The sequence below is a fragment of the Balaenoptera borealis genome (genome assembly GCF_965194805.1).
Source record: "Balaenoptera borealis genome assembly, chromosome: 14".
Taxonomy (NCBI): domain Eukaryota; kingdom Metazoa; phylum Chordata; class Mammalia; order Artiodactyla; family Balaenopteridae; genus Balaenoptera; species Balaenoptera borealis.
The window spans coordinates 85,940,498-85,957,227 of NC_138875.1; the positions used below are offsets into that span (position 1 = coordinate 85,940,498).

A 16,730-nucleotide genomic window follows, 5' to 3' on the forward strand; every position below is an offset into this window, starting at 1 on the left:
CTCCTGTCTTTGCACCTCACTGGGCCGGGTGTTCCAGAAGGGTGTCTCTTTACCCCCATGCTGAGCCAGCCAGAAAGTGTTGATTGACTTACTGAGTGACTGAATGGGCAGCGTCCAGGGCTTGAACACACAGTCGGCAGAGTCGGGGTATATGTGGAGGCAGAGTGTGCTGGGGGTCCGAGGTGACCAGGGACTCCCAGGGGAGTGGACTGGTCCCTAAGAGGAGACCCGCCCCAGTACAGCTGGTGTGACGGGAGGGGTCGCAGCCTGAGCCCTTTGGGGTCCCTGAGGAAGGAGATGGAACCTAAACACTCCCAGACATGCCAACAGCTCCCAGCGAAGCCCTTTACACTGGGTTGACTCGGTTCCTCCCAGAGTTCACGTCCACCCGGACCTCAGGATGTGACCTTTCTTAGAAATGAGCTCTTTGCAGATGTAATTAAGATGAGTTCATATTAGACTAGGGTGGACCCTAAATCCAAAATGACTGGTGTCCTTAGAAGAAGAGGGAAATTTGGACACAGAGGCACCCAGGGGAGGGATGCATCCACAAGCCAAGGAACGTCAAGGATTGCAGGCCACCCCCAGAAGCTGGGAGCGCAGGAGCCTCCCCTGGAGCCTTCGGAAGGAGCGTAGCCCTGCCGACACCTTGATTTCAGACGTTTAGCCTCCAGGATTGCAAGAGGATATGTTTCTGTACCAGTCTGTGGTGCCTTGTTACAGGAAACAGGAAACTAATGCACCTCCCCTCCGCCAATCCCCCGGCCCCCAGGAGAAAGCCACCATCACCGTACGTGAGTGAAAACACAGCACGGCCCACTCTCGGGCAGATGCTCCATCACCTCCAGGCGCCAGCCGGCCCTGCCCAGCCTGGCCCCTCACCACGCAGGGCTGGGAGCAAGCCTCAGGGGTCCCTGAGCCCCAGCCCCTGCCCAGGAGTGGGATCACTTCCTGTCCTGCCTTCTTCCTGAGCAAACGGGGGACCTCGGAGTGCAGCCGCTCAGAATTCGGGGAGGAAGAGGGAAATGTCTGTCTGCCCGTTAGTCACGGTTTCCGTCACCAGCACTCGGCCAGGGCCACGGCCCCACCCTGCCGAATGTCCAGGGGGCCACTGTGGGAACGCCCGGCTCCACCATCCGCCTGCCTCTGGGGGGCTGGCGCAGCCCGGTCCCAAACCCCGAGCTTCTCCCAGAGGGCCCCCGGCTGGAGCTCGCGGAGGCATGAGAAAGTTGTGTGGCCTGTGGGTTTGTGGGTGCAGCTGAGGGATCCCCCTTCTTCCCCAATCTATTTTTAGCAGACAGGGACTCACGTGAGTGCTGGAGCTGGGTGAGGCGGGCGACTGGCTGCCGGGGGGTGGGGGGGATGCTCGGAGCCTCGCGGGGAACGGGGGCTCCTACGGGTCTGGCTGGGATGCACGTCCTGCTGGGAGCCTGAGGCCTCTCTGAGCCGGCAGCCCAGGCCATCTCAGGCCAAGTGGGGTGCGCATAATGTCAACACCAGAATCCCCCCAGCTCTGGGTTTCAGAGGCTGGGACTTAAGTGTCCCAGGAATCATACCAAACCCTTCCACACGTGGCCCCGAACCTCAAGATCAGGACATGTGTATGGAACAGGAGATGCTGGCGATAGTAGTATTGGTAATGACAGCTGATGTCTGTTAAGCACCTACTATGTGCCAAGCATTCTTTACTTATTAATTCACTGGATCTGCACATCTACTCTGCAAATCAGAGCATGCCACTCCCTACTTCGAACTCTCCAGACGCTCCCAGAACCTCTTGATATAAAACCCAAGTCTTCTCCGCTCCATACAATCCGGTGTGATCCAGATCTGGACCCTGCCCAGCTCTCTAACTTGCTCACCTTCCTTGGTCTGTTACAAACACACTGCCCTTCTTGTGCAAATGGGCTTACAATGCCCCGGCCACAGGGCCTTTGCACTCGTCATTTCTCTGGCTGGACAGCCTTCTCCCAGACATCCACATGACTCACGTACCCACCTCCATCAGGGCTTTGCTCATACATCACCTCCTCAGTGAGGTCTTCCCTGATTACCCTGTCAAAATCAGCTAATCTCGTTCCCCATCAATCACTTTCTACTACTATGCCTCATCTATCTTCAGACCACAATCTGAAATTATCTGTGAGTTAATTTGTCTCTAGAACTAGAATTAACTCAAGGGCAGGCATCTTTGCCTGTTCTCAGCTGTATGCCCAGGACACCTGGAACAGTGCCTGGCACAGAAGAGACACTCTGTAACTACTAATTTGGATGCATGAACCTGATAGACAAAGACGCTGGCCCAGAGAGGCAAAGACACTTGCCCAAGATCACACAGCTCGTGGGTCAAGATGCCCAGACTTCAATGCAGGTCAGGTTCAAGTACCTCCCTGTCTGACTATCTCTCTCTGCAGGCCTGTGCAGCCTCAGATGGAAGAGGCAACAGAGGAAAACAAGGCAAGGCGGGGCCTAGGCTGAGACGGACAGAGACAGAGAAACACGGAAGCTGAGCCCGAGAGCCTGGATTCACAGATGGGAGAAAAGGGTAACCTTCGGTCATTAGGAGGGGGAGGGAAAACCTTGGAGAAGTCACTGGTGCCAAATGTTACATAACTCTGGGACACGCTCCGCCTGCCCACCCGATCCTGCTTCCTGCTGACGTCGCCCGTAGCCACGCTCAGGCCAGGTCTGGTGCAAGGCAGGAGGGGACACCCGCTGACCCTCTGCTTCTCCCACTGCTTCCTCCACTGGCCGAGGGTGACGTGTCTTCCTGAGCTCCAGACGGGGCCCGGCCAGCAGGAATCACCAGGACCTGTCTCCCTCCCAGGGTCTGGAGGCTATGGGACAGCATCTTGTGAGGACTGCTTGCATTCTCCAGTGACAGGGGACTCACCCAGGCACCATGGGTGGCCACTGCAAGGGCTGATGGGCCCCCCATCCCTCACTGAGCTTTCTCCGCAGCCTTCAGCCCAAGTCCACTCCTTCGCTGTCAGCAGGGAACGAGAACCCATCCCACTCTCCCCAGCAGCCCTTTCTCGTCCACAAGTGACAAGCAAGGCTCCCCTGTTTGTTGGCCTCAGAACACGGCCCACTGGCCCCCACCTTCTGGTCCCCTGCTTCCCAGCAGGACCAGCCTCTGCTGAGTTCTGTGGGAGCCACGTCCAGTAATACAGGTATGGGTCCAGGAAGGGAAGCCAGGGGCTCCCACAGACTTGGGTTCAAACCCCCTCTGTGGTGTCTCCCTCCTGTCCTCAGCATGTTCACCTGAGGACGGGGTCAATGGTGGCGACCTCAGGGGTCTGGGGGAGGGGCCCAACCTGGGCCTCAGGGTCCCCCTGCTGTTTACGCCTCCTCCTCGGCCCCCCAGCGATGTTGCCCAGCCACCAGCATGTTCAGAGTCTGGGGACAAGGAGGGCGACCGTCTCTGTCAGCTTTGGCTACATTTCACTCAGACCAGCACAATCCACCCGGAGCCCGGCCCCCGCTGGGCTGCCCCTCAGCTCACAAACCTTCAACGGCTCCCGCTGTCCATTAGAGAAAGACCCAGCTCCTCTGCCCCTCAGCTCACAAACCTTCAACGGCTCCCGCTGTCCATTAGAGAAAGACCCAGCTCCTCTGCCCCTCAGCTCACAAACCTTCAATGGCTCCCACTGTCCATTAAAGAAAGACCCAGCTCCTCTGCCCAGCAGGAAACCCCACCCACACGTATACCCAGGGCACCTGCCATTGCTTCCCTGGCATATAGTAGGCGCTCAATAAAGGTTTGCTGAGTGTGTGAGGAGGATAACGCCCAACACTTATTGAGCACAGATCGAGGGCCGGGGCTGGCCCTTTACAAATAGGAAAGCCTCTGCTGCTCACAGCGACCCTACGAGTGGGTCTGGGTCTTATCTCCTTTTACAGAGGAGGCAGCTGAGGCTGAGTGCTGAGGCCACGAACCTGCGGGCAACAGTCAGGAGGCCACAGAGCTGGGGTGTGAACCTCTAGCCCAGAGCCCTACTCCATACCATCCTTCTCGGCTGCCTCTTTGAATGAGTGAGTGAATGAATCAATCAATAGGCTAATCAATCGCTCAGGCGATCCAGGAGCAGACATACTCTGCACCCAGTAACAACCAAGGGAGACACGGCACCCCAGCCGCCAGGCATCTGGCGGCCATAGGCACATCACTACTGATGCCACCACCTCTGCTACCAACAATGCCACTACGGCTCTCTCTTAGTAGCACTCGCGATGTGCCAGGCCCATTTCTAAGCACTTCACACCCATTCACTCGAATCATTCCCACAACAGCTCTTTGAGGTGGGAATTATCCCCATTTCAGAAGTGGGGAAACTGAGGCACAGAGAGGACAAGTCACTTGCCCAAGGTCACACAGCTAGGAAGTGGCAGAATCTGGATTTGAACCTGGCTGTCTTGGGCCCACAGTCCCCACCCTGGCTGTTTCTGCACACATTATTCAAGAGAGCACCTTGAATGCCCCTGAGAAGAAAATGGGGTCAGTGGCTTTAAAATAAAATAATAATGATACTGATACTACTACCAGTAGCTAGAGCAGCTAACCCCCATGGAGCGCCCCCCTCTGGCAGGCACTCAGTCCTTTACAAGTGGTAACTCATTCGCTCTCCACCTGAGTTCTCGGGGTAAAGGCTATCATTCTCCCGCTTTACAGATGAGGAAACTGAGGCTCACGGGGTAAAGCCGCTGCCTGAGGTCACACAGGTGCCAAGTCATGAAGCTGGCGCTTGACTCCACTTTCACCCTGGAGCCCAAGCTGCACCATCCACCTGGCTGGAATCTCTGTTTCCCCAACCCACTCTCTCACGTTTTGGGGCCCCCAGGGGCGCAGCAGGGCCGTGCCCCAAGGAAACCTGGAAAGTGAGGTGGGGGCCAGCAGGCTGTGAGAGGAGATACCTGTAACCCAACAGCCTGGGCGAAGAGGGCTGGTGTGTGGGCACCAGCTGGGCTGGGCTGGGCTGAGCAGGGAATGGGGGGAGGGGAGAGGCAGGGAGGACAGGTCAGAGGGAGAAGGGGAGGGAGCAGGAAGATCCTTGTGTCCCTGGGGTGATGCTCAGGGCCACACTCCCACGCCCAGTGAATCCTGAGTTGGTGTGTAGAGGCCGACATCCCGCCCCCATCCAACCACCACCACCGCCAGCGCCACCATCACAGAGCTGGGTCCTCTCTGCGCTACGGGATCTTAGCAAGTGTTACGGACAGGTGCTCCTTGGCCTCAGCCCTCACTGAGTCTTCCACCCTGCCAAAACCAGAGTCCTGAAAAATCTAGAAAAAAGCAGAGGTCCCTGTGTTTCAGGGGACCCCGCCTGAAGCTCAAGGAGCACCGGGAACCAACCGCACAGCAGGCGGGGAAGGGGCAGGAGGCACAGCCTAACCGGACACGATGGGGAACGGGCACAGGCAGGGGCCTGACTGAAGGAAACCGGAGGGTCAGCCTCAGCCCTGACCACAGGGCCATGGCACAGCGTCCCCCTCTGGCCTGGAATGCTTGGCGTGGGGGTGGGGAACTGGGGAGGGATGTCCTTAAATTCTGCACAGAGCTCAAGGAGCGTTCAAAGAGGGGGATTCTGTCCCCGGTCTGCCTGCCATGCTGTGTGACCTCAGCAGCCTGCTCGCCCTCTCTGGACCAAGGCGGGCTCCACGGTGGAGCAACTCAGCCTCCCAGGACAGGGTGCACATACTTTAAACCCAGCACAAGGGCTTCCCTGGTGGCGCAGTGGTTGAGAATCCGCCTGCTAATGCAGGGGACACGGGTTCGAGCCCTGGTCTGGGAAGATCCCACATGCCGCGGAGCAACTAGGCCCGTGAGCCACAATTACTGAGCCTGCGCGTCTGGAGCCTGTGCTCCGCAACAAGAGAGGCCACGATAGTGAGAGGCCCGCGCACCGCGATGAAGAGTGGCCCCCGCTTGCCACAACTAGAGAAAGCCCTCGCACAGAAACGAAGACCCAACACAACCAAAAATAAATAAGTAAATAAATAAAATTAAAAAAAAAAAAAAAAAAACCCAGCACAAGCAGCCCAGTCAGGGGGAACGGGGAGGGTGGAGAGCTGTGCGTCCCCCTCCTGTACCTTCATATCTACAAGGAAATATGCAGCCCGCCGATTAAAAGCATGCATCCTCAGGTCATGTAATTGTGGGTTCAAACCCCAAGTCAGCTGTTTATGAGCCGCCTGGCTGAGCCTCAGTTTCCCCAGATCTGAAATGGTGACAATGCTTGGCATGTCACAAGTGTGCCCAAAAGGGGGAAGGGAGGGGAATGGAGGGAGAGAGAGAAAGAGAGAAAAAGAGAGAGAGAAGGAAGGCGGGAAGGAAGGGGGGAGGGAGGGAGGAAGGAAAGAAGGAAGGGAGGGAGGGAGGGAGGGAAAAGGAAAAGAAAAGGAAAGGAAAGGAGAAGGGAAGGCAAGGGAAGGGAAAGGGAAAGGAAAAGGAAAGGAGAAGGAGAAGGGAAGGGAAGAGAAAGGGAAAGGAAAAGGAAAGGGAAGGGAAAGGGAAAGGAAAGGAAAGGAAAGGAAAAGGAATGGAGAAGGGGAAGGGAAAGGGAAAGGAACATGAAAGGGAAAGGGAAAGGAAAAGGACAGAAAAGGAAAGGAGAAGGAAAAGGAGAAGGAGAAGGAAAAGGGAAAGGGAAAGGAAAAGGGAAAGGAAAGGAAAGGGGAAGGGAAGAGAAGGGAAAGGGAAAGGGAAAGGAAAAGGAAAAGGAAAGGAAAGGAAAAGAAAAGAAAACAAGCCACCCCCAAATGGCCCTCGCCTCCCAGTAACAGCTGCGGAGGAAGCGGCCTCTCCGTGGAGAGCATTTACAGGCTCAGTGAGGCGGGCCTGCCCCTTCCGTGCTCCTGGAGGAGGGAAGGTCCGTGCCTCTTCTCAACCCCCTGGAGGCCAGGGCTGGGCTGGCTGCCCCCTGACCTGTCCGTTCCTCCCCCGGGGCGGCCCTAAGACTGTGAGTTCAAATGGAGTGCGGGAGATGCTGACTTAGGGTTCCTCTGCCTCTGGGTCTTCATTCCAATGCGCTGACAGCCCTGAGTCCCTGGGGAGTCAGTGCCTGACCCACCGAGCTCCTTCCTCCCTGCCCTGAGCCCTCAGAGGCACTACGGGCCCTCAGAGGTGTCTGACCCAGGAGTGCTGGGGGGTGGAGGTGGGGAGGCAGAGGTGGGCCTGCGCATCGCGGTACCCAGGAGGGATGTTTACGGCAGGGATCCACCCCTGCAGCATTTCCGGGGGACCACGGAGCGGGAACCTCGAGGGGCTGAGTCCTGGGCAAGAGAGCTGGCGTCAGACCCCTCCCCAGCCAGGGCTCCCGGGCTGCAGGTCTGGCCCACAGGTCTGGCTGGGACGCACAGGGCAGTGGCGGGGTGGGAGTGGGGAGACTCACCATCTTCAGCTTGTGCTGCTGCAGGATCTCATCCAGGTTCTGCCTCTTCTTGTAGTTGAAGTAGAAGTTCTTACACTGGGACACCGTCTTGGAGCCCACCATCCGGGCGATGGCCGACCAGTTCCGGCCATGTTCCAGGAGACCTGTGCGGGGGAGGGCGGCAGGTGAGGGGCGGCACGGGGCTGGACAGGCAGCGGGGGCCCGTACCCACAGCCTGGAGGGCAGACAGAGCCCCGGGCGAAAGCAGCCCTGATCCCGGGGCTCAGGTTCACTGCACGGGTCCAAGGTTTCCGGAAAGAGGTGGCTGGGGTGGGGGACACCAGAAGGGTGTGGGAGGCCTGGGCTCTAGGAACTGGAGGGGCAGGTGGGTGCAGCCCTGGGTGTACCCCTGCTGAGGCCACTGTCAAGGGTTCCGGGGGGCTGAGGGCTGAGGTCTGGGGCGCAGACCCCGCCCGGGGCCCCACCTCTCCTCCTCCCCTGGCTGTCTTGACCCGGCACTGACACTCGCTCGCAGCTGCAGACGAGGCCTCGGGAGACGGGCTGTTTTCCGGCCACACCAGGCCAGAGAAAGGAAGGAACGTGTGAGCAGGGGTGGGAGGGTGGAGTCCGGGTTGGGGTGAGCTGGCCCAGGATCCTCCGCGCCCAGGTTAACTGGGGCACACCCAGAGCCCAGAGCTCCCCGTGGACGCCTAAAGGCCCACCCTGGACTCAGGGCCCACCAGGCGTGGTTTAGGGTCTGGGAATGGACTTGCCCCCCCAAATCACAGCCCCCCCATCTCCATGAGCTTCTCACACAGCCTCACAGACTCCCGACGTGGGGAGAAACGCCCAGGAATTGGTAGACCCCATCCCAAATTCACCTAGGGCAGAGAAAGTTCCCTCCATCCCCACAAACTCAGGCCAGAGCTGCACCTCCAAGCCCTATTCCGTTCTCAATGCCAGACACCAGGCTCTGCAGAAACGTCGTCCCCCAGCCCCCCTGGAAGCCGGCCCCGAGTCTCAGCCCATCTGCCCGCAGTGCTCCCAGCACACGCCTCGCACCGGCCGGCGCCTCTGTGTTTTTATGCCTTGCATCTCCAGGCAGCGCGCCTTGTGTGGCCAGGTCAGCCCGAGCAGGTAGGGCCTGCCCCCTTCCTGACGGCTGCAGGAGGGGCGGATGGGAGGCTCCGGCCTCCGGGACTGCGGGGCAGGACTGGGCCCCCAGAGGGCAGCAGGCATGAAGCCTGAGTCACGGTGCTGGGAACACAGCGGCCTCTGAGCCCCAGAGCTAGATTCATAAGGACTAGCGAAAGATTTCCCATAAAGAAGTTTGAGGCCGTTTTCCTTGAATCAAATCAAGCTGCAAGCAGGGAGGGCTACGACTGATATTTTTCAGGGGTGCGGGAGCGTAAGGGGCGGACAGTCTGTGTGTCGGTATTTTCTTTCTTTCATTCATTCATTCATCCATCCATCCATCCATCCATTCATTCAAACATGTGCCGGCGGCTTGCTACATACAAGGCTCGTGCAGAAATAAAACAGCAGCAAAAACAACATCAACAAACCACCAGGTCACACGGCCGAGCAACGTGGAGTTTGCAAAGCCCTGCAAAGACTTGGTTCCCTCTTCTCCTTGCTGTTGAGGCCACGGCTGTTTTCCCATCCCCAGGATGGGGGAAACCGAGGCTCCAGGGATCAGAGGAACTCACACGCTTATGGGGTGGGCCAAGGGGCCGAGTGGACGTGGGACCCAGGTTGTCTGCTCTCCCGCCTCTGGGCCCGGGGGGTGGGGTGCTAGACTGACAGGCCACCTGCTCTCCTGCGGAGGCCACGGGGCCACGTGGCCCCAGGGCAGCTCCTCAGGGTTCCTCAAGGACAGGCACGGAGGGGAGGGCTGGGGCGTGGGATCAAGTGTAACCCAGCCCCCTGACCTTTCCCTCTGCCTGCGCCCGCAGCAGCTGCCACTTCCACAGGACCTGGCGGAGGACGACGGGGACGCGTTTATTTATATTTCCCCAGCCGGGGCCAAGAGAGCCCAGGCAAACACGTTGGGCCGGAACCCCAGGAGGGAGAGGGCGGGTCTCCCATCTGGGCCTGCTGAGGGGTAGGTATGTGGGGCGGGGGGGGGCAACGAGGGCCGGGGGTGGGGGGGACGAACCTCAGAGAGGTTGACATTTACAGACTCAACACATACATAAGGAGGGCGCTTGGAGCTGGCTGGGGGGTTGGGGTCCTGCTTAACTCCACTGGTGGCAGAAGCAGGAGTTGGGTGGAGGGGTCACCCGGCCCTTCCCGAAAGCTGCTCTCGGAGGAGCGCTGGGCTGCGCTGTCCAGAAGCCCTGCCCAGAACATGCTGTGTGGTCCCCGCCATCCCCTCTGCTCTCTGGGCCTCAGTTTCTTTAACTGCTGCGTGAAGGGCTGGGGTGAATGTCCTAGCGTTGCTGGCTAGGGTCCCTGGGGTGGGAGTGGACGGGCATGAGCTTTCTTCGGGTTCTGGTTCTGGTCCTGGGAACCCCAGACTGAGGGTGCCAGGCACAGGGAGATGCACTTCAGACCCCGCCATGCCTCGGAGACCACATGGACCAGACCCAGCTGAAAGCCCCCTCCCGCCCCTCCGCCGACACCCCTCTACCTGGAGAGAGCACCTCTGAGCATGCACCAACCAAGACCCCCAAGATCTTCCCCAAGCACAGACCTCCTTCCAGGAGAGCCCCAGCCGGACGGCCAGAGAGGCAGGGGAAGGGGCACCAGGAGAAAGTGGGGGGGGGGATCCCACTGGTATAGAACTCCCGAGTCCGCCGCCCTGGGGTCCCTGTCACCCCTGGGGTCCCTGTCACCGTGGCCCAAAGTCCCCCCCATCCCAGTCCCCTCCCCGGAGCCACTCACTCACATCCTCTCATCTGCGTCTCCCCCTCCGCCAAGTTTTCCGGAAACATACGGCTTGGAGGATGCTCCAGGGATCGGAGCGGGGAGCAGCGGGCTGGGAGGCGGGAGGCTGGGCGGCCCTGGTGCCGGCTCCGCACGGCTGCTGGCTGGCGTCTGCTGGCGGCTCAGCTCGGCCTCACATCCTTCTCGTCCAACGGCGCGAGGGAGGGAGGGAGGAGGGAGGAGGGAGGGAGGAGGGAGGGGCCGGGCGGTGGGAGGGCGGCAGGCGGAGGCTGGCTCCGCGGAGGAGGGCGGGGAAGCAGCTCCGTGCTGCGCGCCCGTGGTGGCCCAGGGCTCCTCCGGCGCTGCCGCCCCTGAGCCGTCCCCTCCCCCCCGCCGCAGCTGCGGGTGTGCGAGGTGCCCTTCGCCGATGCGGGCGGGCGGTGGGAAGGTGTCGGCTGTGCCAGGCGTCACCAGGGAGCACAGTGTCAGCGACTCCTCTGGGCACCAATGTGCCCAGCGCGGGCGCTCAGCCCCCGGACCCCCGACGCCCCCGCGGGGCAGAATCCAAAGACCCCAGAGCCTCTCGGGCAGCAGCGCCCCGGCAGCCGCGCTACGCGCCAGGGCTCGTCCGATCTTCCTGCTGCCTGACCCAGCGAGACGCGTCAGGGCTGAATGTGACCTCCAGACGGAGGCTCGCGGGAGCGGGCGGGGGAGCGTGGCAGAAGCCCAGGTTCGGAAGGGGCGGGCCAACTTGGCACTGGCTTCCCCCTCCCTCTCTCCCCATCCGTGGCGGTAGCGGCGTCAGCAGCGGTAAGAACAGATGAGGGTTCAGAAAAACAGAGCTTCTCCACCCCGGCAGCCGGGAGCAAACAGCTTCTTCCGCCGTCATTCCCCTGCGCTGGTTCCACCTGTGGTCTGCCCCTCCCAGCCCTGACACTGCCATGGTGGCCAGGCCCTCCGTGGGGGACTCTGGAGGTCTGGGTGGGCTGGAAGGGGGCAGTGGGCGGGCAGGGCTAGCCTCGCATTCTAGGAGGAAGCTTAGAATTTGAGGGGACTCTTCCAAGTGCAAATGAGACCTCCAACCCCTGAGGATGGGGGGAAGGGTTTGGAGCCGGCAGAGGGCTCTCTGCTCCCCGAGGGTCTTGGGACTACTACAGCGGCCTCTTTCTTCCCTCTCTGAGATACCCGTGACGACTGGGTCAGCCCGCGCCCCATACAAACACCTGCTATGGACGCCCCAGGCAGCTCCCAGGAGGTTGAAAGTTAACTGAGTTGAACTTTGGAGCGAGATCCAGGTCACGACCGATTTCTCCAACTCCGGGGTCACTGACCTGCTTGTCCCTTCAGCCCTCAGCCTTTCCATCCTACCCAAGAAAACCCAAGGAACAACGGGCCACAGGTCTCTGAAGCACCCCGATACCCCTGCTTTGCCCCCAGCCCTCGCCCTGGGCCCTGGGGCACACCTTCCAGGGCAGGCAACAGATCCCAACCACATCAGGGATCCGGGACGTCCTGCCTGAGTCCCATGATCCGTTCTCTGCAAGGGAGGCCCAAGATGGCTTTTAAGGATGCCAATCCAATCGTGTCACTCTGCTTCAAATCTTCCAATGATGACCCAAAGCTCTTGGAATAAAATCCAAAGGCCTCAGCGTGGTGCATGAGGCCCTGCAGAGCCAGTCCTGCCCCGCTGTCCAGCCTGCTTCCTACCTCTCCCCTCGCTCCAGCCACTGGGACCTTTTCTGCCCAGCCCTTGGATGTGCCCCAGGACATTTGCACTCACTGTCCCTGCTGCCTGCATGGCTTTTTCACAGATCTCCTTCTGTCTTCCTTCAGTTCTCAGCTTCAAGTGATATCTCCTCAAGAGAAGCCTTCCCTGACCACGCTCTCCACAGTCGTCCTCCCAGCCACCCTGCCATCACGGGGTGTTGTTATCTCCAGAGCACTTCTCACCCCCTGAAATTAGCTCCTTGGCTCCACTGCTCATGGACAGCCGTGTCTCTGCACCCACAACCGCTAGGCGTGCAGGAGGCATCTGGCAAATGAACAAAGTTCCAGACACCCTGGGTATCTGGGTTTGGAAGCCCTCTGGGCATCCCCCCAGGTATCTCTGCTGCCTCTCTGGGGCTCCCAATTAGGAGCTCCAAAGAGAGGAGGGAGCTGAGCAGTTTATCCCTGCGGGGGGTCCTGGACCCTCCCCAGAAGAGACGTGAGGGAGTGCCCGCCTCTCACACCAGGAGCACGTCCACACACACTCTGTGCCGGTGCCCCAGACGGCAGATTCTGCCAACATCCCCTGTGGTCTGGATTCCCTGACCTCACTTCTAATTTCTAAGGAAGGAGTTTCGTTCTGAAGTGTCAAGAGGCGGGAACTAGGAAGTGAAATTGACCAAGACAGGAAGTCAAGCCAGGAGGTCTGAGTCACAGACTTGGAGCGCAGAATGAGGTGAAGGGGCAGGGGGTGGCCGCAGAGGTGGCAGTGAGAGGGGTCTCTCTGCGTGGTGGCCTGTGGAGGCTTGGCCAGGCCACTCTGGCTGTCCTGGCGACCCTCGGTGGGGAGCTTCCCATACACTGTCTGGGGGCCTGGGACGAACTCTTCTCACGGGAGCAGTGACTCACCCCCCTCAGCTCACGTACACTGGCCCCCAGAAAGGCCTCCCTGTCATGTCCCTCTGCATGCTGCTACCCGCTCAGGGTCCCTGCTGTAGGCAGCTCTCACCTCTGGGGTCTTCGAACCTGCACCAATAGCCAACCTCCACCCCGCCACGGGCGAGTTCTGATAACCTGGGGGGAGGAGGAGTCTTTCTAGCACCTGCAGTCACTATGCTGACATCCATCTGCATCCTGGGAATGTCACAGCTGCTCCCTCTGGAAACCAGCGTCCGCCCCCGCCCCCCCCAGGAAACACTCGCTCCCCATTACCCCAGCCAGCCCTGTGCAGTCCTGAAGTTTTCTGTTCCCCTCATGAAGAAGCACAGGCCGCCTACAAGAGGGACATATCCACACCCCTCCCGCCAAATGCCACTTACCAAGAGAAACTCCAGTTTGCAAAACAAGATTTTCTGCCTAAAACACTATCAAAGGAGGGGGGAAAAATCCAGCAGACTGAGTCCTGAGTCATGCCACTTCCTTATTTTGGAATCTCCAAGCCCTGGGTGGGTCTGACTTGGACCCAGCCCTTGGTTGGCGACCTTGCCGGGAGCCTACTGTGTGTCTGAACCTCTGACGCTCCCGCCAGACAACTTCACACCTGAACTTGGACTTACCTTCCAAGTAAGTCCAAGTTAACTTTTCTTTCCGTCTACTCTTTTCAAAATAAGCCTCGGTGCCTACATTAGCCTCAGCTTCAGCTATTACATCTGCAAATCACAGTGACGATGTGATCTCCCAATACATGATCAAAGCCAATGATCTCCCAATACATGATCACCTATTAAGATGAAAAAAAAAAAAATCACCTGTGTGCGACCTGATACCCTACCACTTTGGGAAAAATGCCATGTTATGTGTTCAATGTCAAGTTTTCCCATAGAGCACAGCCAAGTGGTTTGCTCCCAGGGCCAAGCGGCTCTACGTTATTTGCTGGGCAAGCTCCAGCTCACTGCCCCTTGGGCCTCAGTTTTCCCATCTGCAAAGCTGAAGGCATGTGTGCGTGTGTGTGCATATGTGTGTGTGCACGCACACGTGTGTTTGCAAATGTGGAGAACTCGCCTTGAGGGTCCCTTGGGAGGATTAAGTAATATCATTCGTGCGAAATGCTGGAACCGGCCAGCAGCCACGACGTGGTAACAGACACCACCGCTGCTGTGTAACCTGCCAGGGGTCTCTTTCCCTGAGGAAGCACCAGCTTGAAGGCCCATGTGCGGATTTTGCTCCTGGGAGCGCAGGCGGGCTGGGAGATGCTTGACTTTACCTTCCAGGGTGCTGACAAGGAACAAGAGAGTGGCCTGGAGCTTGCCCTGGTGTCTGGCTGCCCCCCGAGTTCATGCAGAAACCCCGACTCTCTCCTCCTCCTGAACCATCACAGTGGCCTGTTTCCCACACGTCAGAAGCATCCAGGTCGGGGGAGAGCGCACCCAAGACAAAGCTCAGCAGTCTCTCTCCAGCCGGAGGTGGCGACAGCTCCCCACTGATGCCAGCCCTGGGATGCTGCAGGGTCCCTTCTAACAACCTTTAAGGCCACCCCGCTCCTGTACATCAACTGTCCTCAGTCCCCACTCCAGGCGCTGGCCCCGTCTCCTGCTGGGCCCTCCCTGATGCCCATACTCAGAAGTGACGCAGCACCCCGAACCCTGGTGCCTCAGCCGCCAGCCCTGTGCGCTAACCACAGCGCCACGCTGCCCGTCGTGAGCGCCGGTGGGCAGGTGCACGGCTGTCCAAGCACAGAGGCCATCGCTCTCCCTTGGTCCCTGCAGTGAGGATGGCATGAGGCTTTGATGACAGACACGTGGATGGTAGGCCCCGCATTTCCAAGTTCCAGGGCTGGGGACTCACACCTCCCCTCCCCAAGCCTCAGACTCTTCATCCGTAAAAACTAATTAAACCAGTCAGTGTGCACAACAAGCGTTTTGGAGGTGCAAAGCAATTAGTGGTTTCTCCCTCGGTCCCCATGAAAGGGGGTGAGTCCTGCAGGCAGAGACAGCCTGGAGTTACTGGGGGAGAGTTCGGGGTCCACCTGGGCTCCATCCGGCCCGAAAGGCGTTGCTTGGGGCCACCAGGGCCTGGTCCCTGCAGCACCCTACTCTGGGGCCGCACACCTCGCCCTCTCCCTCCTCACCAGGCAGGCCACTCGAGGCCAGGGAGGGGCCGGCGGCCAGGAGCTGGGCCAGTGCCTATTTCTGGTCTGGAATGGTGTGCCCGGGGGCTTCCCTGCCCCCTCCACAGCTGGCGCCCTGTCCGCCAGAGAAGGGGGCTGGGGACCAGGAGGAGCTGCCAGCAGAGCCCTGGGCCTCCCACACAGCTGGGTCGAGACTGCAAGCCAGGCGAGGCTGACCTTTCCCAGGGGAACTAGAGCCTCACATCCCAGCCTAGTGCCTGCCCAGCATGGCGCTGGGCCCGAGGGCAGGCGGCCAGCTCCCTGAGGCTGCCCTGCACATGCTCAGTCCTCACTTGGTATGAGCCCCAGGACAGGCAGCCCTGACTCCAAGCACAAAGGAAGGAGCAGGTGCCCCCACCTGCCAACCTGGAACCCTGCAGCTATCCTGTCTCCTGTCCCACTCCACCCCATGCAACGGTCTTCCCCACGCTCTCAGAGTAACAGCCAAACTCTATCCCACAGCTGGTAAGGCCGGGGGGTGAGGGGTGGCCCTCCCGACGGCCTCTCCATTCCTTGCCTCTCTTCCCCTCGTTCTCTGGGTTTTAATAGCTTCTTACTTGACCACGCTGCCCTTGCCACAGGGCCTTTGCACATGCTATTCCTTTGCTGGGAGGCCCTTCCCTCTCTCGTTATCTGATTAATAGTAGCCAGGCCCATGGACTCACTCATCCAAACCTCACACCAGCCCCATTCCCATTCTGTAATTAGAGTGCGTGAGTTCAAATCCCAGCTCCACCAATCAACAGCTGTGTGACCTTGGGCAGCTCACTTAACCTCTCTCGGTCTCAATTTCATCATCTGGATAAAGAAACTAGTCATAGCATCTGCCTCATAAGGCTAGTGGGGATGAAGTGACTTGATATATATAACGCCTTTAGCCGTACCTGGTACCCAGGCGTGCCGACGAGTACTTGATAGTGTGACTTAATGTTATTTCGTGCTTTGGGTGTCAGCCCAAGGGCCCTTCCCCAGCGCTGTGAAACCACCTCCAAATGTCATTCTACACTTGCTCAGCAGGCCACTCACCTCCAACCCCCTTCCCTGCGGCCCCGAGAAGTGCAGGCACTGCTCAGCGTCACACACCCACAAGGGACAGAGCCGGCACTCAAAGCCAGGAAGAAAGGCTCCAGAGTCTGTGTGCTGAACTGCAGGCCTGCCGCTTCTGAGCACGTACTGTATACCAAGGACTGCACGAATACGGCTCATGCCACTCTTATAATGCCCCTCGGTGATGGCATCCCAGCCTCATTTTGGAGGACGAGGGAAAACGAGGCCAAGACAGGGATGGGCCAGGCCAGGGTCACAAGGCTGAGGAGCTGGTTATCATTACAAACAGTGACAGGGAACTCAGAGTGTCTAAGTCACCACCCCTGTAAGCGCTTCTGTTTTCTTTCACCAAAACCCCACAAAGGTGGTTGTCACTGGATTAAACAGTGCTCCCCACCCGCCGCCAAATTTCACGTCCACCCACCTGTAACCTGTGAATGTGACCTTATTTGGAAAAAAAGTCTTTATAGATGTGATCGAGTTAAGATGAGGTCATGCTGGATTAGGGTGGGTCCTTATAAGAAGAGGAAAATTTGGACAGAGACACACAGAGGGAAGACAGCCATGTACGACGCAGGCAGGGATTGGAATGTCTAGAAGCCAAGGAGCGCCGAGGATTGCCAGCAACAGCA

General features: G+C 59.2%; 1 protein-coding gene across 24 annotated transcripts in view; it reads right to left on the minus strand.

The window, feature by feature from the left end:
• The window catches only part of NCOR2 (nuclear receptor corepressor 2), a 223,504-nt gene that overhangs the window by 50,040 nt on the left and 156,734 nt on the right, over positions 1-16,730 (minus strand). For all 24 annotated transcript variants that reach the window (XM_082353168.1, XM_082353185.1, XM_082353183.1 and 21 more), the window contains one exon: positions 7,392-7,534. In XM_082353168.1, the coding sequence (XP_082209294.1) occupies positions 7,392-7,534 (143 nt within the window). The remainder of the gene's footprint in view (positions 1-7,391; positions 7,535-16,730) is intronic.